This window comes from Canis lupus, chromosome 6 (assembly GCF_048164855.1).
Source record: "Canis lupus baileyi chromosome 6, mCanLup2.hap1, whole genome shotgun sequence".
In the NCBI taxonomy this organism is placed as follows: Eukaryota; Metazoa; Chordata; class Mammalia; order Carnivora; family Canidae; genus Canis; species Canis lupus.
In genome coordinates this window covers 50,962,434-50,989,324 of record NC_132843.1, presented here as the reverse complement: position 1 = coordinate 50,989,324, position 26,891 = coordinate 50,962,434, and the positions used below count along the sequence as shown (strand labels likewise).

The 26,891-nt window shown below is 33.5% G+C and overlaps 1 protein-coding gene across 16 annotated transcripts in view; it reads right to left on the bottom strand.

The window, feature by feature from the left end:
* DCAF6 (DDB1 and CUL4 associated factor 6) overlaps window positions 1-26,891 on the bottom strand; it is a 131,264-nt gene that overhangs the window by 83,895 nt on the left and 20,478 nt on the right. For all 16 annotated transcript variants that reach the window (XM_072830468.1, XM_072830470.1, XM_072830467.1 and 13 more), the window contains exons 3-5: window positions 22,161-22,253; window positions 13,005-13,190; window positions 385-498 (exon numbers count right to left, since the gene is read on the bottom strand). In XM_072830468.1, coding sequence (XP_072686569.1) covers window positions 385-498; window positions 13,005-13,190; window positions 22,161-22,253 — 393 coding nt within the window. The remainder of the gene's footprint in view (window positions 1-384; window positions 499-13,004; window positions 13,191-22,160; window positions 22,254-26,891) is intronic.

The window sequence follows — 26,891 nt, the reverse complement described above, 5'->3', positions numbered from 1 at the left end:
AATATTCCTCCTTGGCAGTTTATCACTCTAAGGGAGATTCCTTTTTTCCTTATAGTTTGCTACACAACTCCAAAATTGACTTCTAGTACAGTATTGTACATTTTTCTTATAAACCAACCAAAATAAACAATACATATGGAAATATAAATTTAATTAGAGCTTAAAGAAACAAACAATAGTTGAGTAATTAAATTGCATTCTGAAGAGGAAAAATTAAAAGTCAACTCCCAAATAGAAGACTAAAACACTGAGCAATTATACTAGATCAGCAAAATTTATTACAATCACATTTACCCATAATCTTATAACCCAGAGATTACTTATCATCCAATTTTAATTATAATCTTAATTTTTTTGTCATTTGTATAAAACTTTGATTCTTACATCTTTGCAATCTTCTTTTGTGCAGCTAGTTTTGATACGTGTATCAAACCACCGGACAGTTCCATCTTCACCACAAGAGAGAAAAGTATATGGGTCATTGGGTACAGTCATAATCTGCATAGGAAAACAAAAGTACAGGTAATGTTATTGAACATTTAAACAGTTGGCTTTGAAAGACATCACTATTATTTTGTAAAATAAAATAAAGAATAAAGAAACATGTTTTTCTATTCATAGATGATCTGATCACCTATGTAGAAAATCCTATGCAATTAATTTTTTAAAAATTTAATAAGTTAGAATTCAGCAAAGTTGCAGGATACAAGACCAATATATAAAAATCAATTGTATGTCTATATACTAGCAACAAAACCATTAGAAACTGAAAATTGAAAAATAATATTTACAAAAAATACGAAAAATATAAAATACTTGAAGATATGTAAGACATGTTAACATTGAAAATTATAAAAAATAAAATAAAAGTCCTAAATAACAGGATATATATTGTGTTCATGGATTGGGACATTTAATACTGTCAATTCTCCCTAAATTGATATATAGATTCAAATAAATTCCAGCGGGATTTTTGGTATAAATGACAATTTGATTATCAAGTTTATGTGAAAATACAAAAGATCTAAAATACCGTAAGTAAGTTGAAGAAGAAGAGCAGAGGACTTATACTACTAGCTTTAAGAGTTACTATAAAACTACAGTAATTAAGATAATAGAAGTTTACTGATAAATCACTGGAAGAGAACAGGTACCGACCAAAAATAGGTGATATACATACAGCCAAGTGATTTATGATAATGGTATAAAGAAATTCAGTGGAGAAAAAAAAACAGTGTCAGAAAACTGGATATCCATATGCAAAGTAACAAAAAAGTATTCGGGCAATACTTCAGACTTTCTTAAAAAATTATTACAACATAGATCATTGATCTAAGTGTAAAACATAAAACTATAAAACTTCTAGGAAAAAAATCCCTGTGACTTTTGGTTAAATAAAGTTTTTAGCTATAACATTAGCCCATAAGAACAAAGAACTTTGATAAAATGGGCGTCCTGAAAATTAAGAACTTCTTTTGGAAAGACAGCGTTAAGAAAATGAGAAGAAAAGCCATTGACTGGGAGGAAAAACTTATAAATCACATACCTGAAAAATATCCAGAACATATTTTCAAAATCCCTCAAAACTCAATAATGAGAAATAAAAGTCCAATGGGCAAAGGATTTGAACAGTTCACCAAGTACATAAAGATGATAAATAAGCACATAAAAAGTATGCTCAACATCATCAGATAATTGAGAAATAACACAAGAGATTCCATTATATATCTCTTAGGACGTCTAAAAAAAAGATTGACCATAGCAAATGTTAAAAAGGATGCAGAACAACTGGAACTATCAGGCACTGCTTACAGAAATGTAAAATGATATAACCACTCTGGAAAAGTTTGGCAGTTTCTTAAAAAGTTAAACTCATTCCTCTAACATAACTCAGTCATTCCATTCCTATGTGTTTACCAAAGTAAAAGGAAAGTACATGTCCATCAAAGACATTTATACAAATATTCAAAACAGCATTATTTGTAACAGCCTAAAAGTAGAAACAATCCAAATGCCCATCCAAAGATGAAGGGTAATACAACTCAGGAATAAAAAGAGTTAGTAATTGATACTCTCAACAACATAAATGAATCTCAAAAATTATGCTAAGTGAAAAAAATCAGACCAAAAGAATACATATGGTTTGATTATATAATCTCATTCATATATAACTCCACAAAAAGTACAGTAATTAAAAGATCAGTGATTTCCCAAGGATGTGGGGTTAAGTAGAGACAAGAGAAAGGGATTAAAAATGGGAATAAGGGGGATCCCTGGGTGGCGCAGCGGTTTGGCGCCTGCCTTTGGCCCAGGGCGCGATCCTGGAGACCCGGGATCGAATCCCACGTCGGGCTCCCGGTGCATGGAGCCTGCTTCTCCCTCTGCCTCTCTCTCTCTCTCTTTCTCTCTCTCTCTCTCTCTCTGTGACTATCATAAATAAATAAAAATTTTAAAAAATTAAAAAAAAAAAAGAAAAAAAAAGAAAAATGGGAATAAGGAAATTTTTGAATATAATGGATATATCCATTATCCTGAACTATGGAAATGATTTCAAGGTACAATAAGCTGTCAAAACTCCACAAATTGTACACTTTAAATGTGTGCAGTGTATGATCTATCAATTAAATCTCAATAAAGAACCTTCTGAATGCAACATTCATTCAAGATAAAATTCTTAGCAAACTAGGAACAGGTATATGGGTCGAAAATAAAGAAAAATGTTATGACATTCAAAAAAGATATGACTGTGTATATAGGAAATCCAAAAGAATCTACAGTTGAATTATGAGAATTAATAAGTGAATAAAAGATTTCCAGTTTTAAAATATTATAAAGTCAATTGTATTTTTTATACCAGCAACATTTAAAAAGTAAAATTCTTTTTTTTAGTTTTTTTTTTTAATTTTTATTTATTTATGATAGTCACAGAGAGAGAGAGAGACAGAGAGAGAGAGAGGCAGAGACATAGGCAGAGGGAGAAGCAGGCTCCATGCACCGGGAGCCCGACGTGGGATTTGATCCAGGGTCTCCAGGATTGCGCCCTGGGCCAAAGGCAGGCGCCAAACTGCTGCACCACCCAGGGATCCCTAAAAAGTAAAATTCTTAAAAAGATAACATTTGCAACAGTACCAAAATATCAAATACTTAAAAAAAAATTAAAGGAAATTTGTACAGTAATGCCACATTAAAAATTATAAAATATTATTGAGAGAAGTTAAAATAAATACCTTTAAAATGCAAAAATATATCATCTTCATTGATTGGAATATACAATAATTGTAAGGTATTAGTTTGCCCTAAATTTATCTTTAAATTCAGTATAATCACAATCCAATTTTCAGCAAACTGTTTTTGTTTTTTGTTTTTTTTAGCTTAGACATTTATCACCTCACAGTTAAACTTTTGTATGTGTGATCAGAATTTTTATTTTATTTTATTTTTTTATAATAAATTTATTTTTTATTGGTGTTCATTCAGTTTGCCAACATACAGAATAACACCCAGTGTTATTCAACCCGTCAAGTAGCAAACTGTTTTTTGTTGGAAAATAATATGCTGGTTTGAAAAGTTAGATTGAAACACAAAGAATCAACAATGGTCAAAATGTTCTTGGAAGCAGGAACAAGAAAATGTACTCTACTAGATATCAAGAGTCATTACAAAGCAATGGCAATTAAAACAATTTGGTACTTATAAAATACAAACAGACCAATGGCGCAAAAAAGAGTAAAAAATGGATCTATGCATATATGAACTCTTGATTTACAATTAATGGCATGTTGAACAGCAATGGGGGAATAAAACCAATCTTTCAGTAAAAGACGGTAAGTAAAATCCATATGGAAATATAGTGACAACAGCAAGATTGTAGAACAGAAAGCCTCAACCCATTTCTCCCACAAAAACACTTACTTTTAATAACAATATAAAGTCAAAAAGCCTTGGGGCACTTGGATGGCTCAGTTGATTGGTTAAGCGGTTGACTCTTGATATCAGCTCAGGTTATGATCCCAGGGTCATAAGCTCAAGCTCCAAAACGGGCTCAATACTGAGTGTGGAGCATGCTTAGGATTCTCTCCCTTTGCCCCTCCACCGAACCCCTCAACTTATGCTTGCTCTCTCTCTCTCAATAAAATAAAATAAAATAATCAAAAAGCCTTTAGGAGAATACCAAAAATCAGTTAAGAAAGCAGTAAACCAGGTAAGTTCAAAGCCAAGTGCAGCCATATTATATAATATATATAACATATGATAATATATATAATATATTATCATATAATTAGAAAAGCTTATTTCATTTCAATCATATCAGCGTCTCCCCCAAGGCAGCACAGCTCAATAGTGGGGGAAAAAAGCCCAACTTGCAGCATCTCCATTGGAAAGGAAAAAAAAAAGAGTGGAATGTCTGTTCAACACTCTAGCTTCTAGGTAGAAGGCTGACAATGGACTAGTTTCTGTCTTGCTTGACTCAGCATTAATAAAACAGGAATATCTTGACAACAAAAGAGAGCTCAGCGGCTCCCTGCAGCACCAAAAAACCTTCAGTATTGCAGACAGGAAAGGGAGCATGATCTCTCTAAACGGAAAATTATACACTCAAGACTAGAGAAGATACATTGTCATAAAAAAGTTTAAGGGATCTCCAGAATCTCTAGCTAGGCTGACTGGTGAAGGCTTTCCCCTGCATAAAACCAGTCTATAAAGACCAGGAAAGATGGCTGTTTTTTCGAAAGAAAAATCACAACAACAACAAAATAACAAGGCACACAAGCATACAGGATAAGAGCCCAATCAAAGGAACAAAATAAATCTTCAGAAACTAACTCTAATAAATATATGAAAAGAATTTACCTATGAAAAGAATTTACAAATTAATCATTCTAAGGAAGCTCAATGTACTACAAGACAACACAAATAGACAACTATGAAACTAGGAAAACAATGCATTAACAAAATGAGAATATCACCAATGAGATAAGTACTGGAAAAAGAACCAAATAGAAATTTTGGAACTGAAGAATATAATAATTACTTTAAAAATTCACTAGAGGGGATCAACATCAGGCTTGATTAAGCAGAAAGAAGAATCAGCAAACTTGAAGACAACTGTTTTGAAATTCTCAGTCAGAGAAACGAAAAGGAAGAATGCAGAAAATTGAAGAACGCCCTAAGGGACTTACAGGACACAATAAGCTGAGCAATATATATGGAAATTCCAGACAGAGAAAAAGGAGGGGAGAGAGCTTATTTGAAAAATAATGGCTGAAAACTTCCTAAATCTTCCCAATGAAAATGGATATCCACACTCAAGAAGCTCAAAGGACTCTAAATAGGACAACTTGTCAAAGAGAGGGGTGCCTGGGTGACTCAGTCAGTTAAGTGTCTGCCTTCAGCTCCTAGAATCAAGACCCATCAAGCCTGCTTCTCCCTTTCTCTCTGCCCCCTCCCTGCTTGTGCTTTTTCTCTCAAATAAAAAAATAAAATCTTTATTTTAAAAAAGTCAAAAAGAATCTTGAAAGCAGCAAAGGAAACATGAATCATCATGTACAAGTGAGCTCCTATAGACAGTGGATTTCTCAGTAGAAACATTATAGGCCAGAAGGGAGTGGGATAATATATTCAATGTGCTGAAAGAAAGAAAAGAAACAAAAAGACCTGCAAACCAAGAATACTACATCCAGGAAAACTGTTTTTTAAAAATGACAGAGAAATAAAGACCTTCCCGGGTAAACAAAAGCTGAAGGAGTTGATCACCACAAGACCTGCCTTAAAAGAACTGCTATAGGGATTCTTCAAGTTAAAATAAAAAATATGAGATAGCAACACACTACAGTATAAAAATATAAAGGTTTCTGATAAAGGTAAATATACAGATAAATACAGAAATGTGTGATACTATAAATAGTGATATATAGATCACTTTTAATTTGAGCATAGATATTTAAAAGGATAAAGCATTAAAAATTATGCGCTATGTCAATGAATACAACATACAAAAAGATGTAATCTGTGATAGTGGTAACATAGTGGGAGCAGGATGTAATAAAGGAAGTAGTTTTTGTGTGTGATTGAAGTTAATTTGTTATCAGTTTAAGATAAATTGTTGTAACTATAAAATGTTTTATAAAATCCTTATTTTAACCACAATGAAAAAAATATATGGATGTACAAAAGAAGAATCAAAGGATGTCACTAAAAAAAAAAAACAATGAAACAGAAAAACAAGAGTGACAAAATCATTACAAAACATACAGAAAAAAATTGGTAAAATGGCAATAGCAAGTACTTCTCTATCAGTAACTACTTTAATGTAAATGGTACACTACCAAGAGAGAAGTTTATAGCAGTAACCACCTACATTAGAAAATAAGAAAGATCTCAAATCAACAATCTATCTTTACACTTCAAAAAACTAACAAAAGGAGGCACCTGGGTGGCTCACTGGTTGAGCATCTTCCTTCAGCTCAGGTTGTGACCTGGCTGGGCTCCTAGGACAGAGTCCCACCCACATCATGCTCCCCACAGGGAGCCTACTTCTCCCTCTGCCTATGTCTCTCTTTCTCTCTGTGTCCCTCATGAATAAATAAATAAAATCTTAAAAAAAAAAAAACTAACAAAAGAACGACAAATGAAACCCAAAGTTAGAAGAGGAAAGAAATAATAGACTACCGCAAAAATAAAGGAAATAGAAGACAAAAAAAAAAAATCAACGAAACTAAGTTGGGTTTTTTATTTATTTTTTTTAAAGATTTATTTATTTATTTATGATAGACACAGAGAGAGAGAGAGAGAGACAGGCAGAGGGAGGAGCAGGCTCCATGCTAGGAGCCCGATGCAGGACTCGATCCCGGGACTCCAGGATCGTGCCCTGGGCCAAAGGCAGGCGCCAAACTGCTGAGCCACCCAGGGATCCCCTAAATTGGGTTTTTTAAAAAAGATCTTCAATATTGACAAACTATTACCTAGACTAAAGGAAAAGATTCAACAAAATCCGCAAATGGAAGAAGAGGCTTTACTAATTATGCCACAGAAATAAAAAGCATGTTAAGACTCATATGAACAATTACACAACACATTTCTAGAAGAAATGTATACATTTCTAGGAACATACAACCTACCAAAACTAAATTATGAAGAAATAAATAATTTGAACAAATCTGTAACTAGTAAGGAGATTGAATCACTAATCAAAAATATCCCAACCAAAAAAAAAAAAAAAAAAAAAAAATCCCAACCAAAAAAGCCCAGAACCAGATGGCTTTACTGGGGAAATTTACCTTCACTTAAAGAACACCAATCCTCCCCAAACACTTCCAAAAAAACTGAAGAAACAGGAACACTTCCAAATTCATCCTATAAGGACAACTTTATTGTGATACCAAAACCAAAAACACTAAAAGAACACAAAACTATAAACTATGTCCCTGATGAATACTGATGTAAAACTCTTCAACAAAATACAAAAAAAAAAAGAAAGAAAAAACCCAAAACAACATGTTATTCAGCATGATCAAGTGGGAATTACTAATGGAATGCAAAAATGAGTTCAATATATGCAAATCAATCAATATGATATACCGTATTAACATAATGAAGAACAAAAACCATATGATCATCATAACTGATATCAAAAAAAGCATCTGACACATCAACACTCCTTCACAATAAAAAATCTCAACAAACTAGGAATGGAAGGAAATTACCTCAACCTAATAAAGACCATATATAGAATCTCAGTTATCATATTCAATGGTAAAACACTAAAAGTTTTCTTACTAAGATCAGGAACAAGGTACAAATGCCTACTCTTATCACATCTATTCAATACAGCAGTGAATTCTAGCTAAAGCAATTAGGCAAGGAAAAAAAAAACAACACTGAAATTAGAAAGGAAGAGGTAAAATTGTTTGGTGAAGATAGGATCTTATATGTAGAAAATGCTGAAGATCCCAATACAAAATACTGTTAGAACTAATAAACGAGGGGCGCCTGGGTGACTCTGCCTGAGTGCTTTCCACTCAGGTTATAATCTCAGGATCTGGGATTGAGCCCCACGTCAGGCTTCCCACTCAGCAAGGAGCCTGCTTCTCCATCTGCCTCTCATTGCTGCTGGTGCTCTCTCTCTCAAATAAATAAATAAAATCTTAAAAAAAAAAAAAAAGAACCCTAATGAATGTATACAGCAAAGCTGCAGGTTACAAAAATCAGCTTTTTCTATATACTATCAATAAACAATCTGAAAAGAAAATTAGGACAACAGTCTCATTTACAATAGCCATCTTCAACAAATCTATGGAATGGGAGAACATGCAAACTGATAAGGCGTTAATACACGAAATATAAAAAGAACCCATTCAACTCAACCAGAACATTTCATTAAGTAAATGTAAATCAAAAACACAATGAAATATCTCCTCACACCCATTAAAATGGTCACTCTTGAACAAAAAAAGAAAATAACAAGGGTTGACAAGAATATGGAAAAATTGGAACCCTTATGCACTGCTGTTGGGAATGTAAAATGGAACAGCCACTATGGAAAACAGTATGGAGGTTCCTTAAAGAATTAAAAATAAGGGGGCGCCTAGGTTCATTCAGTGGAATGTCCAACTCTTGATTTCGGCATAGGTCATAATCTCAGGACGGTGGGATCGAGCCCTGTATCAGGCTCCATGCTTGGTGAGGAGTCTGCATAAAGTTCTTTCCCTTTCCCTCTGTTTCTCGCCCTGTTCTCTCTCTCTCTCTCTCTCTCAAACAAATCTTTTTTAAAAATAGAATTATTACATAATCCAGCAATCTCATTTCTGGGTATATACATCCAAAAAATCAAAACCGGGGTCCCAAAGAGATATCTGCACCCGCATGTTCACTGCATTATTCACAATAACCAAGAAGTAGAAAGCCCAAATGTCCAATGACAAGTAAATGGATTGTATGATATATACATACAATGGGAAAGTATTAAGCCTTAGAAAAGGAAATCCTGTCATAGATTGACCTGGATGAACCATGAGGACATTATGCTAACCAAAATAAGCTAGTCACAAAAAGACAAATGCTGGGGCAGCCCCGGTGGCTCAGTGATTTAGCGCCGCCTTCAGCCTGGGCATGATCCTGGAGACCCGGGATCGAGTCCCGTGTCAGGCTCCCTGCATGGAGCCTGCTCCTCCCTCTCTCTGCCTGTGTCTCTGCCTCTCTCTGTGTGTCTCTCATGAATAAATAAATAAAATCTTAAAAAAAAAAAGATTTAAAAAAAAAGACAAATGCTGCATGATTGTACTTATATGAGGTATCTAAAATAATCAAACTCAGAAATAAAGTAAAATGGAGGTTGCAAGTGATAGGGGAAGAGGGAATAGTGGAATTGTTCAATGGATAGATTTCAGCTTTGAAAAAATATCCTATTCACACATACATTACAGTTTATATGTATTCAGCAAAAAAAACCACCTTTGGTTAATGGGTATACATTGTTAAAATGTCTTTATGGAGAATGCTCTTTGTATGCTATTTGGGATTCTCATTTAATTCTCCAAGAAATAAATTATGTTAATACAAAAATCCATAAGGAGAAAAAAAAATTACCCTAACTTCATATTATCACAAAAATCAAATGCAGGTGAATTATAATACCTAAATGCAAAGACAAAACAATAAACTTTTTAAAAGAGAGAATAGAAGAATATTTCCATAATCTCAAACTAGGAAAAAAAAATTTTTTTAAAGATTTAGAGAGAGAGAGAGAGAGAGAGGCAGAGACACAGGCAGAAGGAGAAGCAGGCTCCATGCAGGGAGCCCGATGTGGAACTCAATCCTGGGACTCCAGGATCATGCCCTGGGCTGAAGGCAGGTGCCAAACCACTGAGCCACCCAGGGATCCCCAAGGTAAAACTATTTTGACCAGGATGCAGAAAGCACTAATAATAAAGGAAAACATCAATAAATTAGACAACATTAAAAACATCTGTTCATCCAAAGACATCATTAAGAAAGTGAAAAATTAACCACAGAGTAGGAAAAGATAGGTTCATATACAGAAGAGATTAAGAAACTCCTATAAATCAAAAATAAGAAAACAAACCCAATGAAAAGATTAGGAGAGACATTTGAATAGGCACCTGACAAAAGAATATATCCAAATAACCAAAAAACATATGGAGAGATGCACAACCTCAGCAGCATGAACAGGGAAAGGCACTTGAAACCATAAAATGACACTATATAAGCTGCCAAAATTAGAGACTAATAATACCAATTGTTGGCAAAGATGGGCAACAATAGAAACTCTTGTATACTACTGGCAGGAATATAAGTTGTTACAATTATTTTGGAAAATTATTTAGTAATATCTCTAAAATAAACAAATACATATCCTATGACCAAGCAAGTTTACTTCTAAGTATATGTGCAACAAAGTACATGCATTTTGTACTTAGGAGTCATGTAAAGGAATGTTCTCCAAGCAGGAAATCAAATTTAAAAGTTTCATCAACAACAGAAGAAATCAATCAGTCATGATATATTCACACAATGGAATACTATAGCAATTAAAATGAACAAATTATAGTTGCACCCAATATGGATGAATTTGACAAATTATTAGAGGTCAGAACAAGGAGGCTTCTGGGATACTTAATGCTTTTATATTTCTTGACCTAAGTAGTTGTTATCTGAATAGATTTACTTTGTGGTAATTTACTAAGCTATATACTTAGGATTTATGTACTTTTCCTAAATGGTTTTACTTCAATTAAAAAAAAAAAAAGCTTAATGGTAGATGGAATAAAGTCATCTAATACATGTAATCAGAATTCCAAAAGAAAAAAATGGAGAATGGTAAATAACCAAAAACCTATTGATTGCAAATTTCCCACATTTTTCAAGATGCCAATTTCCTGATGCCAAAAACGCATCAATAAATTCCAAGTTTGAAAAATAAAAAAGGAAATCCAAACTTAACTATATTGTGGTGACATTAATAAAGGAGAAAACACAGTAAAGAAAAATATAATTAAAAGCAGCCAAGGAAGAGGGGTGCCTGGGTGGCTCAGTTGGTCAAGCGTCTACTTTCAGCTCAGGCAATGATCCCAGGGCCCTGGGATGGAGCTGGCCCCTCCCCCTGCTCATATTATCTCTCTCTCTCTTTCAAATAAATCTCTTTAAAAAAAAAAGGCAGTGGGGTGCCTGGGTGGCTCAGTGGTTGAGTGTCTGCCTTCCTAGCGTACTGGTCTTGAGTTCTGCATCAGGCTCCCCACAGGGAGCCTGCTTCTCCCTCTATGTCTCTGCTTCTCTCTGTGTCTCTCATGAATAAATAAATAACATCTAAAAAAAAAAAAAAAGAGTCAAAGAGAGACAGATTAACTATAAAGAAATCACAATTAGACTGATGACTGAGTTCTCTTCAACAATAAAGTCAGAACACAGTGGAATAGCACCTAAATTAAAATAACTATCAAACTAGATATCCAGGGCAGCCCTGGTGGCGCAGCAGTTTAGCGCCGCCTGCAGCCCAGGGTGTGATCCTGGGGACCTGGGATCAAGTCCCGCATCAGGCTCCTTGCATGGAGCCTGCTTCTCCCTCTGCCTGTGTCTCAGCCTCTCTCTCTCTCTCTCTGTGTCTCTCATGAATAAATAAATAAAATCTTAAAAAAAAAATAGATATGCAGCAAATATCCAGCAAAACTATCTTTGATGAATTGATATAAAATTCTTCATTTTCTGGAAAGAGATGAAAAAAAAAAAAAAAAGGAAGGAATGAAGAAAAGAAAAGGATAATAGGAAATGAAAATTGTTTCTATTAACAAACTTTTACTAGAGGAACTGGTAAAGAAAGTACTTTAGGTACACAAATGGCCCCACATGGAAAATCTGTGGTGGAAGAGCCAAAAAGTATTGGTAAATATGTAGGCAAGTCTAAACAAATACAAACTAATGAGACAGTAATATATAATTTATGAGAGAAAAGATATAACTAAATTCAGAATAATATAAGCATATAAAATTGGAAACAGGATGAAGATATTAAAATGTTCTAAAGTGTTTTATTCAGAAGGGCAAAAGTATTGATTTTAGGCTTTGTTAATTATTCTTCTAAAGCATGAATGTCTATCTTCCATGCAAATAGCAGAAACAAAACAGAAAGCAAAATCTTCAAGCAATTTTAAAGAAAGGCATAAAGGCAAAGGATAATACATATAGAGGAAATTTAAAAAAAAATAAAACACAAACAGAAAACAGTAAAATAAATGAATAGATCCAAATATATCACCACTCACAATAAATTGTCAATAGCATGAATTGACTAAAATCTCCAGTTCAAAGCCAAATTTATGAAATGGATGAGAAAATAAAATGCAGCTATATGCTATTTTTGTAAGTACACACCAAAACATGAGGTCACCAGAGAAATGAAATTCAGATCATGGAAAAAGACATACCAGGTTAACAAATAATGGGAAACCGATGAATGATTTCATGCAAAAAAATGATGTGAAAAGATTCTAAAAGAGCAGTCTGAAAAGTAAGCAATTTTTCTGAATCAAGTTAAGCAGTATCATTGTATCTTAAATTCATTTCACCTCATTTAATTCAGCTCCGGGTTTGAACTTATTAATGTCTTCTAGGAATCTGATTCTTTTGGCTAGTGTACAAGTGTTCTTTCTGCCATGGGAACATTTGATAAACATGCCATCAACGACTTTATATAAGACAGAGATAAAGTGCTGAAGAGGTTAAAGCCTAGTATACAGGCTTATAGCACAGTAATAGAAATATTTCTAAAGGTTGACATTACAAACTCTATTACTATTACATTTTATTTCTTAATTTTATTCACAAGTCTATCAAGACACACTTTCTCAAGTACTTTACTGAAATCTAGATCGTCTGTCAATTTCTCTGACTACATATGCATGAGTATGTATATTACATACACAAATCTACACATATACATACTTCTAAAAAAACACACACTAATATATTTTCATATATATAAAATACTGTACCTCATAGGTAGTTCCATAATGGCACGTAAATTGGCATTGTCTGTTGGTTTCTGCATCTTGCTCAACGTTGGTATAAAATATTACTCCATCTCCAGAGCAAGACACAATTTGCTTATCATTTGTGCACGGTAAGAACTTTGCACTAAATATATTTGCTCGGTGCCCTGAACGAATTGTTGTCAAAACCTACAACACAGAGAAAGAACTTCTTGGTGATTTATTATTTCCTAGAAAGAAACATTCATATTTAATATAATCATAGCCAGGAATAAATTCTCATTAACATTACTATCTCAATAAAAAATTATCATTTGATTCTCAACTATTATAATTTTTAAAAAATCAGAATCTCACATATTTTCTTTTTTTCTTTCTGAGATATGAAAAGCAAGTACCATCAGTAGGAACAGTGCTGTGAAAATTAAATTATGTATTTCCACCTACTTGGTGTATCTGTCTTATTCATAAAATCTCAGTAAATAAGGACTATTATAAATGGGAGGGAGAGAGAGAGAGACAGAGAAGATGATCTTTATTATTTTAAAAATATTTTCCTATATTCCTCAGATAATTGACTTCAAACAAATTACTTTTAGGCCTGGGGAGTGGGTACAGGAATGGGGAGAAAGGACTACCCTAACAGACTTCTGAAACTGTTCACTAGATGATTTTTAAGTTATTCTCTTCCAGGATAACAAAATAAAAGTAAACTGATTTAAATGAATCCTGAAATGGTAAGATGAAACTACAGCAGAAGTCCCAACATCTCCTTCCTTAATTATATTTAAAGACTATGGGGCGACTGGGTGGCTCAGGTGGTTAAGCGTCTGCCTTTGGCTCAGGTCATAATCCCGGGGTCCCAGGAAGGAGTCCTGTGTTGGACTCCCTGCTCCGCAGGGAGTCTGCTCCTATCTCTCTCCCACTATTCCTCCCCTGCTCATGCTATCTCTCTCTCAAATAAATAAAATCTTTAAAAAAATAAAGACTAGAATTCCTGTGACAGAAATAAAGTTTAAAATAAATATTTAAATATTTGCAACATACAGTAAGGATAAAGGACAAATTCCCCTAATAGTGCTTAAAAATTGAGAGAAAGAAACTTAACAAAACCTGGGGTTTTTTACCTGAATGGGCAAAAGATCTATATAGTCCACAAAAAGATCTACAAAGGGTCTTTTTTTTTTTTTTTTTTTTCAAAGGGTCTTTAAGAATGTGAGAAAACATCCAACTTTGTTCATAAGGGAAATGCAAATTGAAGCTACACTGAAAAGCTAATTCTCATTTTCAGATTGGCAACAATTCAAGTTTGACAATACATTATGTAAGTAAGCCTCCTGGGAAACAGGCTTTTCAACATTTCTGGTGGAGCATTAGATGGTACACAAGATGAGTGGAGAGGAATTTAGCAGCACTTCACAAAACTAGACACGTGTTTACCCTTTGACTAGACAAATCTATTTCTAGGAATTTACCTTTAAGACATACCTCCAACAATACAAGAAAAAAAATGCACAAATTTATTTAAAGAGCTATTCATTACAGCAAATCACAAAAGACTTAGTGAATAAATTATGGTACATCCCCACACTGTATGTACAATGAGAATTTAATGCAGTGGGACTCTGGTGTGCTTTAAAAAAATAAGGATATGTCAAAACAGACAAATTTGTCTTTAAATAACCCACCAAACTGGGGTAATGAAAAAAATAAAAAAAATATTATCAGTAATAGATCATAATATATTGAATTTTTAAAAATCCATAATCCCAAAGTGATTTTTTTGAAAAAACAGTAGGGACAATCCTCTTATTTATAAAATAATGTCAATTAATAAATGTAGAAGGAATGACAATTAAAAATCACTATTTTGTAGCTACATTTTAATAACTGATCAAGGCAAGAATCAATACTAAAACCACTGTAAGAAAGATTATTATGAAAGAGAATATTCACACAGTCTCAACATACCACTTCACAAGCAGCTTATTAACTGCAAAGGGTAAACATTCCTATACAATAGAGAGCTCAAACTTAACATCACCAGTAAGGAGACAAACTAACATCACATACCACAAAGTCACCTGTAGAGACTTCTTATCTATAATGTTTAATTTTTATCTATTCATGAAGAAACAATCAGACAAATCCAAACTGAGAAACATTGTATAAAACAACTGTTCTTCTGATGGTAATACAATAAAATAAGTATCATCTCAATGTCTCAAAAGACCAAGAAGTTGGATAAACTATCCTAAAGGAGACTAAGGAAATATGACAACTGCATGAAATGATGGATGGAGGGATCCCTGGGTGGCGCAGCGGTTTAGCGCCTGCCTTTGGCCCAAGGCGCGATCCTGGAAACCCGGGATCGAATCCCACGTCGGGCTCCCTGCATGAAGCCTGCTTCTCCCTCTGCCTATGTCTCTGCCTCTCTCTCTCTCTGTGTGTGACTATCATGAATAAATAAATAAAATCTTTAAAAAAAAAAAATGATGGATGGAGCTTGGATTGAAAGAGGCATGGCAGTACAACAGCATAAAACAAGTGAGAAAATTTGAATATAGACCATATTCATATATATGTGCATGTATTGCATATATACACTGTCAAATAGAAAATCACGTATGTAATAGCATATAGATGACTGATCATTCCTGATAAATCGCCACCAACACTGAATTAATAACAAGTACTGAATCAGTGCTCCTAGGGAAATACGTGGTTAGGTTCCTTTGAGCCTCATGCCACATTTTCCTTAATTAATCAATACACAGCACTGTTTTATAGGTTTCTGTATAAAGACATATTTAATATATACTGTTCACTCATTAACATTGAACTCATGGCCAGTTGCGTTATAACTCATGCCTAATGAAGCTCAGCTAACATTTTTTTCTCCGTAAGAAACATCCCAGGCTTCTTGTGCTTAGGAACACAAGACAGTATTTCAACATGATATCTGGGGACATTTTAAAACAGTGAAATCATTATAAAAAGCACAAAAATGCAAAAATGTGACACAAAATATACCATGAAAAAGATATATAGTATGTTTACAGTATGAGAGCTGAAATAAGAAGTCAGCCTTGTTTATCTCAGCTGGTAATGTAAATATTGATTTGTGTATTGAATGACTTAATTCTCTTCCACTCTGCTCATGTGCATGGCCATGAATGGAAGTATCAACTTAGGAATTAAAAATAAATTTCAGGGACACCTGAGTGGCTCAGCGGTTGAGCCTCTGCCTTTGGCTCAGGATGCGATCCCGGATTTCTGGGATTGAGTTCCACATTGGGCTCCTTGCATGGAGCCTGCTTCTCCCTCTGCCTGTGTCTCTGCCTCTCTTTCTGTGTCTCTCATGAATAAATAAATAAAATCTTTTTAAAAAAATAATAAATAAATAAAAATAAATTTCAATGAATAGGCAAATCTGCAAATATGAAATTCACAAGTAATGAAGATTAACTCCATATTCAATATTACTTATTTTTAAAAATAGGATAATGTTGTCTTAGTAGATATATGCCAAAGTATTCATGAATAAAGTGCATGATGCCTCCAACTTACGCTCAGTTGTTTTAAAAAAAAAATCTATTTGTGGATGTTTATTGTATTTTTTTTTTTTATTTTCTGAAAGTTTTTAAATTTTAAAACAAAGTTAAGAAAATATATTTCAACTTTATTTTAGGTTTGGTTGTAAGTATTTAGTGTATAACACAAACTGCCAAATTTTTATCAGAGAGTACCACACTAAATCATAACAAAAATTTGGAATGACTATTAGCAGCTATCTATCTTGACCACTTTGAATACTTAAGTCACTTCATTTTATTTAAGATTTAGGTTACTGAGTTACGGCCAAAATAAGGATTTGCTGAGTGCCATAAATTACTCCACAGTAAGTCTTACACATATAAAGCACATATAATTAGAGTCAAATAAAAAACAGGGTGGGGGAGTATCTTTTGCACCTATATCAACCAAAGCCAATGAAGAATAAAATTTGTCTGTTAATAAGTATTTTAAATTCTTTCATTCCTCTCTTCAAGTATAAGACACTAAGATCTGCAAGACTAAGGTATAAAAATAATACAAAGAATAATTAATGTAAAGCCTTTAAACAAAATAGGTGTCATGGCCTTTACCTCTGTCAGGTATTTTGACATGGTTTACCAAGTAGCTAACTATGTAAAAGTCACTGCATACAGTGTATATAGTAATTTCTTCATCTTTTGTCTTTGCTTTAGTCACATTCAGCAGACATTATTCTTAACGACTCATGATTTATCTCCACTTAACAGGTTTATGCATAGCTTAAGAAACAAAAGCACTCAATACACTAGTATGTGTATTGACATATCACATATTATTCATATATTGAGATGGATTTCTTTATGAAAATGATCAAGATTTAAAGAGTAAAAATTTTAAGCCTTTTCCTTTTAGACAAATCTCTTGATTTCAGATGTCCTCTTTCAAACTTACTACCCTTCCAGTGTTCTCCATCTTTATCTCAATGGCAGCAATATCCACCCATACAGTTGATCAAGTCAAAAACTAAAGAATCGTCCTTCATTTCTTTCCCTCATCCACTATATAAAATCCACCAGAAAATCCAGGTCTAAGATATATTCCAAATTACTTCTCATCAACTCAATGCCATTACCTTTGTCTAACCTACCATCCCTTTTCACTGAGATGACTCAATGGCCTCCTATCTCCCACTTCTGATCTTACTCAAACTCTACTCTCCAGATAGCAGCCAGAGCTATCTTTTAAAAACGCAAATCATATCACCATGAATGTTTAATATACTCCAGTGAGTATTTCAATTACACTAAAATGTAAACTCGTTAATATTGCCTATTAAGCCTACTATCTGACCACTGCCTACCACGTTAATTTCATTTTGAACCACTCTCCCCAATTTATTAATAGATAATTGTTGGAAGAACAGTACTCATATGCATATGATCAGTAATTTCAACAAAGGTCAGAATTTTAGAATTGTTGAAACTGAACTATATAATCAATACAGATATGCATTCTACTGAAGGTAAATAGTAGTAAGATTGATTTTTTTAAAAATGATGTGCACTTGCAGTTACTATTTTTGGCAGCTGGATTTATTTTCTTCTCTGTGCTTTCTGTGAGTCAATGCATTATAATACTTATTCAGAAAACATCTAAGAATAATGGCCTAGAAAGGCAGAAGTTGGTAGAGTAACTCAAAGATGTAAATAACATATTGATAAATGCAATTAGTTATAAATGTGAATGTGAACTAGTTGTAACATCTATGACTTTACTGATCATCAGATTACTCTGGCTAAAGCTACCAGACCAAGCAGGTATCTTTCCTTTTCCATCATGTCACTTACAATGCTTCCAAAACCTTAAGCTTGGTCCAGGGTTATCCAGATAGAAGATGTTGGTTCTTCAATCTCTTGGTAAAAATCACTTCTCTCTAAACCTAACCCATACCCATATCTAAGGAATTGAATACAAAAATTCCTTGCCTGCCTTTTACTATATTTATGGGGCACCTAACTATGTGACAGGTAATTTACTAAGTGTTGAGGAAACAAAAAAGAAAAAAGCTATCATTTTCCCAAAGAAATCACTGTCTAATGGTGAGGAACATGCAAACAAACATGATATAATAATCTAATTATCCACAAAGTACAATGAGAACATAGAGGAAGTAGTGCCTACATTTGCCTAAGGCAATTAGAGAGGCATACCACAGCTAAGAGCCAAGACTTGAAGGATGGATTTAAATTTGCCAAATAGGTGGGAGGTGTATTACAAACCAGGAGAACATCCCATGAAGAGAGAACAGTGCAAGCAAAAGAACAGAGTAAAGAAACCTGTTATGGTCTGAGAACTTACAGGTAGCTGGCGAGACCAAATCAAGAAAAATTTTGCATACTCAGTACACTCAGGATTAATATTAGATATCACAAGGTTGCCTTTCTTTGGTTTCATCTATACCTTGAGGAGGTGGACCTCTTGGCGGGGGGGAGGGGGGGGTGACCCAGCATACCGGGGAGAGTCTGCTATAGAAATCCATACCTGATTTAGTTCCTGAGCTTTGCTTGTCTACCTTGACCTTCAAGGCCATCAAAACTAAAGCTTATATATGCTTGGATTGGCAAATACCTTCAGGGAGAAAGTGGCTTTCACGTTCACTTCTCTGGACTCGCTTTTCCCCTTCCATTTTGGACTGATAATCCCTTATTATCAAGGCAGTTACTTATTACTTTTAGGACAAATTTTTTAGGACAATTTTTAAAGTCTTTAATCAAGAATATTTTAGCTGTTTTCAGTGGGAGATTGGTCCAAATACACTTGACTGTAATTATTGGAAAAAGGAACTTCGCTCTTAACGTATATTTGAGACATACCACATATAAAATTAGGATGTGTTACCATGCATTAAATTAATCTTTCTGTGAACTCGCAGAACCTAAAAATAAAGTCAAACTTTAAGAACAGTTAATATTGGGATGCCTGGGTGGCTCAGCGGTCAAGCATCTGCCTTCAGCTCAGGGCGTGATCCCAGGGTCCTGGGATCAAGTCCCACATTGGGCTCCCTGCCTGGAGCCTGCTTCTCCCTCCGCCTGTGTCACTACCTCTCTCTCTCTTTCTCGCTCTCTCTCTTTCTGTGTCTCTCATGAATAAATAAAATAAAATCTTAAAAAAAAATTTAAAAAAACAGGTAATATGTGACTCAGGATCAAAACACATTATTTCCCTATGTAATTAATCATCTATGTTTTAAAAATTTTTTAAATATTCCTAGAGGATAGCAAATTTGGATCTATTAAGACAACTATATGAAAAAGATAAAGTCCTATATCCTAACTCTTTACAAGTATTATCTGATTACTCATTTCTTAAACTGGAAATAAGAGCAATCACTTTTCAAATATACATTCCATTGGGAACCATGCATCAAAACAAATGTCCTTTTTCCAAAAATATGAGTATAAAGAAGAAACAAGATCTTCTAAAACTTATTACACTGAGTATAGTCACAAAATAATTGAAAGTAGGGACTTGGAGAGATAAGTGTACCCCTATGTTCAGAGCAGCATTAGTCACATCATCAAAATGATAGAAGTAACTCAAGTACCCACCAAAAGATAAATGGAAACAACATGTGGTATATACATACAACAGAACATTATTCAGCCTTAAAAAAGAAGAAAAACGGACACATGCTGCAACATGTTAAATGTTAAGGGCATCATGATAAATGAAATAGACAGTAACAAAAAGACAACTATTATAAATGCTTATATGAGGTATTCATAGTAGTCAAATTCAGAGACACAAAAAGTAGAATGGTGGTTGCCAAGAGCTGCCGTGAGGGAAGAAAAAGGAGTTATTGTTTAATGGGTAGAGTTACAGTTTTGCAAGATAAAAATAGCTCTATAGCTAGATGTGGTGATAGTATCAACAATGTAAATATACTTAATGTCACTGAACAGAAATATTAAAAATTATTAAGATAGTTAATTTTATGTGTATTTTACTAGTTTTGTTTCAGTGAAGTTCTGCATCTTTTCAAAAACAAAAAGATTATTCCATTGGTGTCTAGTCAACTGCCATGAATACCATAAGCATTAAAATTCTGATAGTGGGGCGCCTGGGTGGCTCAAATGGTTAAGCATCTGCCTTCCGCTCAAGTCATGATCTTAGGGTCCTGGGATGGAGTCCCACATTGGACTCCTGAATCAGTAGGGAGTCTGTTTCCCCTTCCTTTTCCTCTCCCCCTGCTCATGCTCATGCTCTCTCCCTCTCTCTCTCTCTGTAGCCCGCTGTCTCAAATGAATAAATAAAATCTTTAAAAATAAATTAATTAATTAAATTCTGATAGTGACGGTCAAAAAGCATTCCACATATACATCATCCCAGGAAATGTCCTCCACTTTAAGGAAAAGATTGTCCTAGTACAATATAATGATTTATAAGAAACCAAAGGGTCATCCAGATGTATTTCTCACATATATACGGTCTTTGTCAATGGTTTTTGAAAATACTTCAGAGCCTACTTGTATCTTAGTATTAATGAAGGTGACTTTTGGACCCCACCAAAGGGTGGGGACTGGTTGCCGGGAGTAATCATGAGATTAAAGAGTTGGAACTCAGGAGGGGAGAGGGGCTGGAGGATGAATCAGTCAATGAACGATTACTTAGTCAATCAGAACTGTTATGAAGTCTCTATAAAAACCCAAGAGGCTTTTTGGCCTTTTTCAGAGCTTCCACTCTTAGGGAATCAGAATGCTTTTATGTGCCACCAAGCCAGGTCCCAAGCTCCACACTGGAATTTGGTACAGGTACCTTAAAAGTAATGGTAGTAGACCTAACATAAGTGGAATTTGAAAACATTGAGTTTCCCTCTGCTAAGTCAGGACAATTAAGTAAAACTACCTCTGAAATAAAATTATGACCTTTCTTTTAATCAAAGATATCTTCAATACGAACCTCAATCAGGCTGAAAGACCTCTATTTTGATATCTTAACTGTTTAAATGTGGAAAAATAAGAAATATATGAATAATTTATTGTGTAAGATTGTTATTATTCAATAACAATTTAGTCTGCCAATCCACCAAGTTCTCACTGATACAAAAATAGATGTAGTTTCTCCAAATATAGAGAAGAGTCAATAAAAATCAGAACATAATCCTAATTACATAATCCTAAAACTCAAATGATTTGCAGTTTATGGTATTAGATATCACAAAGCATTTCACTAGAGCCTAGATAATGTTTTTGCAAACTAATAATGTTTCTTAAACCACTTGGCTAAAAAGTAGATTTTGTGCACATGAAAGAAAAAAAAATCACACCGCCTTTTTCCCCCCAAAGAATGGTCTACTAAGGATAATGTTACCTTTGGCAATTTTACCCACGTGGATAAAATGAAGCATATTTCAATTTGCCAGAGTCAAAAGCTGGGTGAAATATACTGTTTCCTTAAGGAGATTCAGGGATAGGCATGTAATAACTTCCAAATCACATAACTAACTTGAGTGAAACAAGGATATTCTATTACAAATGCCCATTCCCATAATTATATACAGTTTCTTAATTTCTAGCTTCTTAATTTTTCTCATTAAATTACAAATTTTTTAAGCCACTTTACCTTTCTGCTGTAAGGATTACTGATTACTAACTTGGTGTCATCTGAGCCAGATAAAATATATTCTCCAGTCTCATTCCAACAGATTGTATTAACCTAAAAAGAAAGCAAAAAATAAACTTAAGTAACCTGGACATATAAATAAGTATGCCATCTTTCAGTTAACTGATGTTTCAAAATTTGTATCACTAAGAATCTCGTGTCTACAGTAAGGGGAATTTCCCAGCTAACCTACTGAAAATACATACTGCCATTTAGCAAACACAATATTCTGTAAATTCACAATGAAATGTCTGAGTCATTAAGTTTTATTGTTTAAATTTATTTTAATTAATTCATTTTGTACCCAGAGACATAAAACAACGCTACCTAAAAAGAAAAAAAATTAAAAGAACTTATTACAGAGCTATAGAGCTTTAGTAATCAAGACTGTCTGGTACTGTCATGATTACAGACATATAAATTAATGGAATGGAACTGAGAGTCCAGAATTAAACCCTTACATTTATGGTCAAGTAATTTTTGACAAAGGATCCCAGACCTTTCAATGGAGAAAAGAGGTTTTTTTTTTTTAACAAATGGTGCTGGGACAACTAGATATACCCAAGCAAAGGAATACAATATACAAAAATAAACTGAAAATGACCAAAAATCTAAATGTAAGTGCCCTATAAACTATAAAACTCTTAGAAGGAAATACAGATATCAATCTTTATGAAAACTAGTAACACAATGAATCACCCCTTCACACCCATTAGGATGGCTATAATAATATTTAAAAAACAAAATAAGTGTTAGCTAGTGTGTCAAAAAATTGTAACTCTAATACATTGCTGATAAGAATATAAAATTGCGTCACTAAACAGTTTGCCATTTCCTCAAAAACTGAAACAGAGTTAGCCCATGACCCAGCAACTCCACAATAAGGGATATAATATCCAAGAGAACTAAAAACATGTACTAAACAAAAACTTGTACATAAAAGCTCATAGCTGCATTATACCTAAGAGCAAAAAGGGAAAGCAATCCCAACATTTATCAACTAATAAATGAATAAACAAAATATGACTATCCATTTGCTCATAATAAAATATCTATAAAATGAAACATTATTCAGCCACAAAATGAAATGATGATATTTTAAAAGTCTAGACTAGGCCTATCTGTAGAGAAAGAAAATAGATTTAGTGACTGACAACAGCTTGGCAGAGGGGGAATGGGAGTGAATGATAACTGGAATGGACTTTCTCAGAGGGTGAAAATATACTAGAATTAAGATAGTTGTGATAACTGTACAACTTTATGAATATACTAAAAAAACACTGAACTGCATACTTAAAATGGGTAAATTTTATCGTATATGAACTGTATCTAAATTTAAAAAACAAAATAGACTTCCCCTTCAGGCAAGATGGAATAGCATGAACCAGATTTACTATCACATCTTAAACAACTAAAAAATAGAATATGCATTGTTTTTTAAAGATTTTTTAAAGATTTTATTTATTTATTTAGAGAGAGTGAGCAAGAGAGAGCATGTGCACAAGCAGGGAGAGGGGGGCAGAGGGAGAGGGAGAAGAGAGAATCAGGCAGCCCCGGTGGCTCAGCAGTTTAGCGCCGCCTTCAGCCCAGGGCCTGATCCTGGAGACCCAAGATGGAGTCGCACGTCTGGCTACCTGCATGGAGCCTCCTTCTCCCTCTGCCTGTGTCTCTGCCTCCCTCTCTCTCTCTCTCTCTCTCTCTCCTTGAATGAACAAATAAACTTTCTCAAATAAATAAATAAATGGATAAATAAATAAATAAATAAATAAAATAAAATAAAATAAAGTGGACTTGTCTGACACAGAGTCTGACATGCAGCTTGATCTTATAACCTCCAAATCAACACCTGAGCCAAAATCAAGAGTCAGACCATCAACCAACTAAGCCACCGAGGAACCCTGAAGAGACTTCTTTTTAAGTACACAAAAAATATTTACCAATATAGAAAATATTTATGGGCCATAAAAACAAATCTCAATAATTTTAAAAGATTTCAATGAATATAGAATATGTTCTCTGACCAAAATGGAATTAAGTAAAAATCATTAATACAAAGAAATATTTTGAAACTACAAAATAACAGATATTCAAAAGAAATTATCCTACAAATTACAAAGTATTTTGAACTGAACGAAAATGAAAGCACAACATATCTCAATTTATGGGTTGCAGCTAAACTCTGTACTTGGAAACTTACAGCACTAAAATATCTGTAATAGGTAAGTAAGATAAAGGTTTCATATCAATGCTCTCAGCTCCAATCAAAAAAATTATAAAAAAGAACAAATGAAACCAAAAGTCAGTCATAAAAAAAAAAAAAAAAAAAAAAAAAAAAAAGAAACCAAAAGTCAGCAGAAGATTGGAAATAATGAGTATCAGATCAGAAATCAATGAAACAATAGAAAACAGAAAAACGAGGGGGGAGGAAGTAGAGACACAAAAACACTAGAAGCTGGTTCTCTGACAAGACAAAAATTAATGAACATGTAGCCTGACTAATCAAGAAAAAGAAAGGAGGCGGGGAAACATGGAGACACACTACCAATATAAGGAATAAGAAAGATGACATCACTAACTATACATTCTACAAATACCTAAACATTAAGGGAATACTAGGGTTAACTTTATGCCAATAATTCAAACTGACAAAATCCTTTAAACACACATACTAAACAAAATTTACTGTTTTTAAGTCTGTTTTTAAGGCATTGAATTTAGAATTTTTCACAAAGAAAATTCCAGGCCCAGATGGCTTTACTGGTGAACTCTGCCAAACATTTTTTAAAAATAAATAATGAGAATTCTGTACCATTTCTTCAGAAAATTAGAGACAATATAAGTACTAGAAAAATAAGTGAGTTTAGGAACTTTGTGAGATACAGATGAATAAGCAAGATTAGACAGGACAGAGAATTAAATCCACAACATGATATCATTAGATACCTACTAGAATGTCTAAATGTATTTTACACTTAATCTTAGCCAAAAGACTGAGAAGTGATCTCTAAAATCTTTTTTAATTATTATATCAGACCTAAAGGGAGAAACAAAGAACAAAAACAACAGTAGCTGCTTTCAGTAGCCCATTTTCAACAATGGATAAATCATACAGAGAAAATCAATAAGAAACATTAGAATTGAACTACATTTTAGATAAAAATTTAGACATATATGAAACAGTCCATCAAACAGCAGCAGACATTCCTCAAGTGCACATTGAACATCCTCCAGAATAAATCATGATTGATCACAAAACAAATATTAGCAAATTTTAGAAGAATTAAATCTTTCTGACCACAATGGTATAAGACTAGGAATTAACAGCAAGAAAACTGGAAATTTCACCAAGATGTGGAAATTAAATAACATACTCTTGGCAGTATGTGGATTCAAGAAGAAATAAAAAAATATCTCAAAATAAATGAAAATAGAATTAAAACATATGGGATGCAGCAAAAGCAGTTATAAGCAGGGATTATATGCTTATAATAAGAAATAATAATAATGCTTACACTAAGAAAAAAGAAAGACCAATCATTAATGTGTTAAGTTCTGTTTTTGAAAAGATAAACAAAATTGGCAAACCTTTAGCTAGACTTACCAAGAAAAAAAGAAGACCCAAATAAATAAAAATTATAAATGAAAAAGAAGATATTACAACTGATAACAAAATACAAAGGATTATAAGAAAATACACTGAACAGTTATACACCAATAAATGAGACAACCTACTAGAAACATATAACCTACCAAGACTAAATAAATCACAAAAAAAAATTAAAAATCCAAATAGGCCAAAAACAAATAAGGAGATTCAATCAGTAATCAAAGACCATTAAAAACCAACCAAAAAAGCCCAGGACCAGATGGCTTCAGGAGCTTTAATTATTCACCGAACATTTAAAGAAGAATAAACACCAATCCTTCTCAAACTCTCCGAAAAAGTGAAGAGGATACATGCCCAAACTCATTTTCTGAGGCAAGCATTACCATGATACCAAAGCCAGATAAGGTACTATAAAAAAAGAAAACTTCATGTCAATATTCCCTGTGAATATAGATATAAATATTCTCAACAAAACACTAGCAAATCAAATTCAACAGCACATCAAAAGGATCATACACCATAAACAAGTGGGGTGTATCTCTGAGATACAAAGATGGTTCAGTATACACAAATCAATAAATGTAATATTCCACATTAATATAATGAATAAAAATCATATGATCATCTCAATATATGCAGAAAAACATCTGATGAAATTCAACATCTTTCATGATAAAAAATTCTCAACAAATTGAGTACTGAAGGAACATATCCCACCATAATAAAGGTTGTATATGATAAGCCCATAGCTAACATCATACTCAATGGTGAAAGGCTGAAACTTTTTCCTCTAAAATCAGGAACAAGAAAATAGTAATAAATAACTCTTATCACTTTTATTTAACACAGTATTAGAGTCCTGGCCAGAACAATTAGGCAAGAAAAGGAATAAAAGGCATCCAAATTGGAAATGATGAAGTAATACTGAAGTAATACAGTACAGATGACATGATCTTATACATAGAACACCCTGAAGACTACCAAAAAGCTCTTAGCACTAATAAATGAATTTAGTAGTTTCAAGATACAAAATCAACAAACAAATATCAGTTACATGTCATGTCTACACACTAACAATACACTAT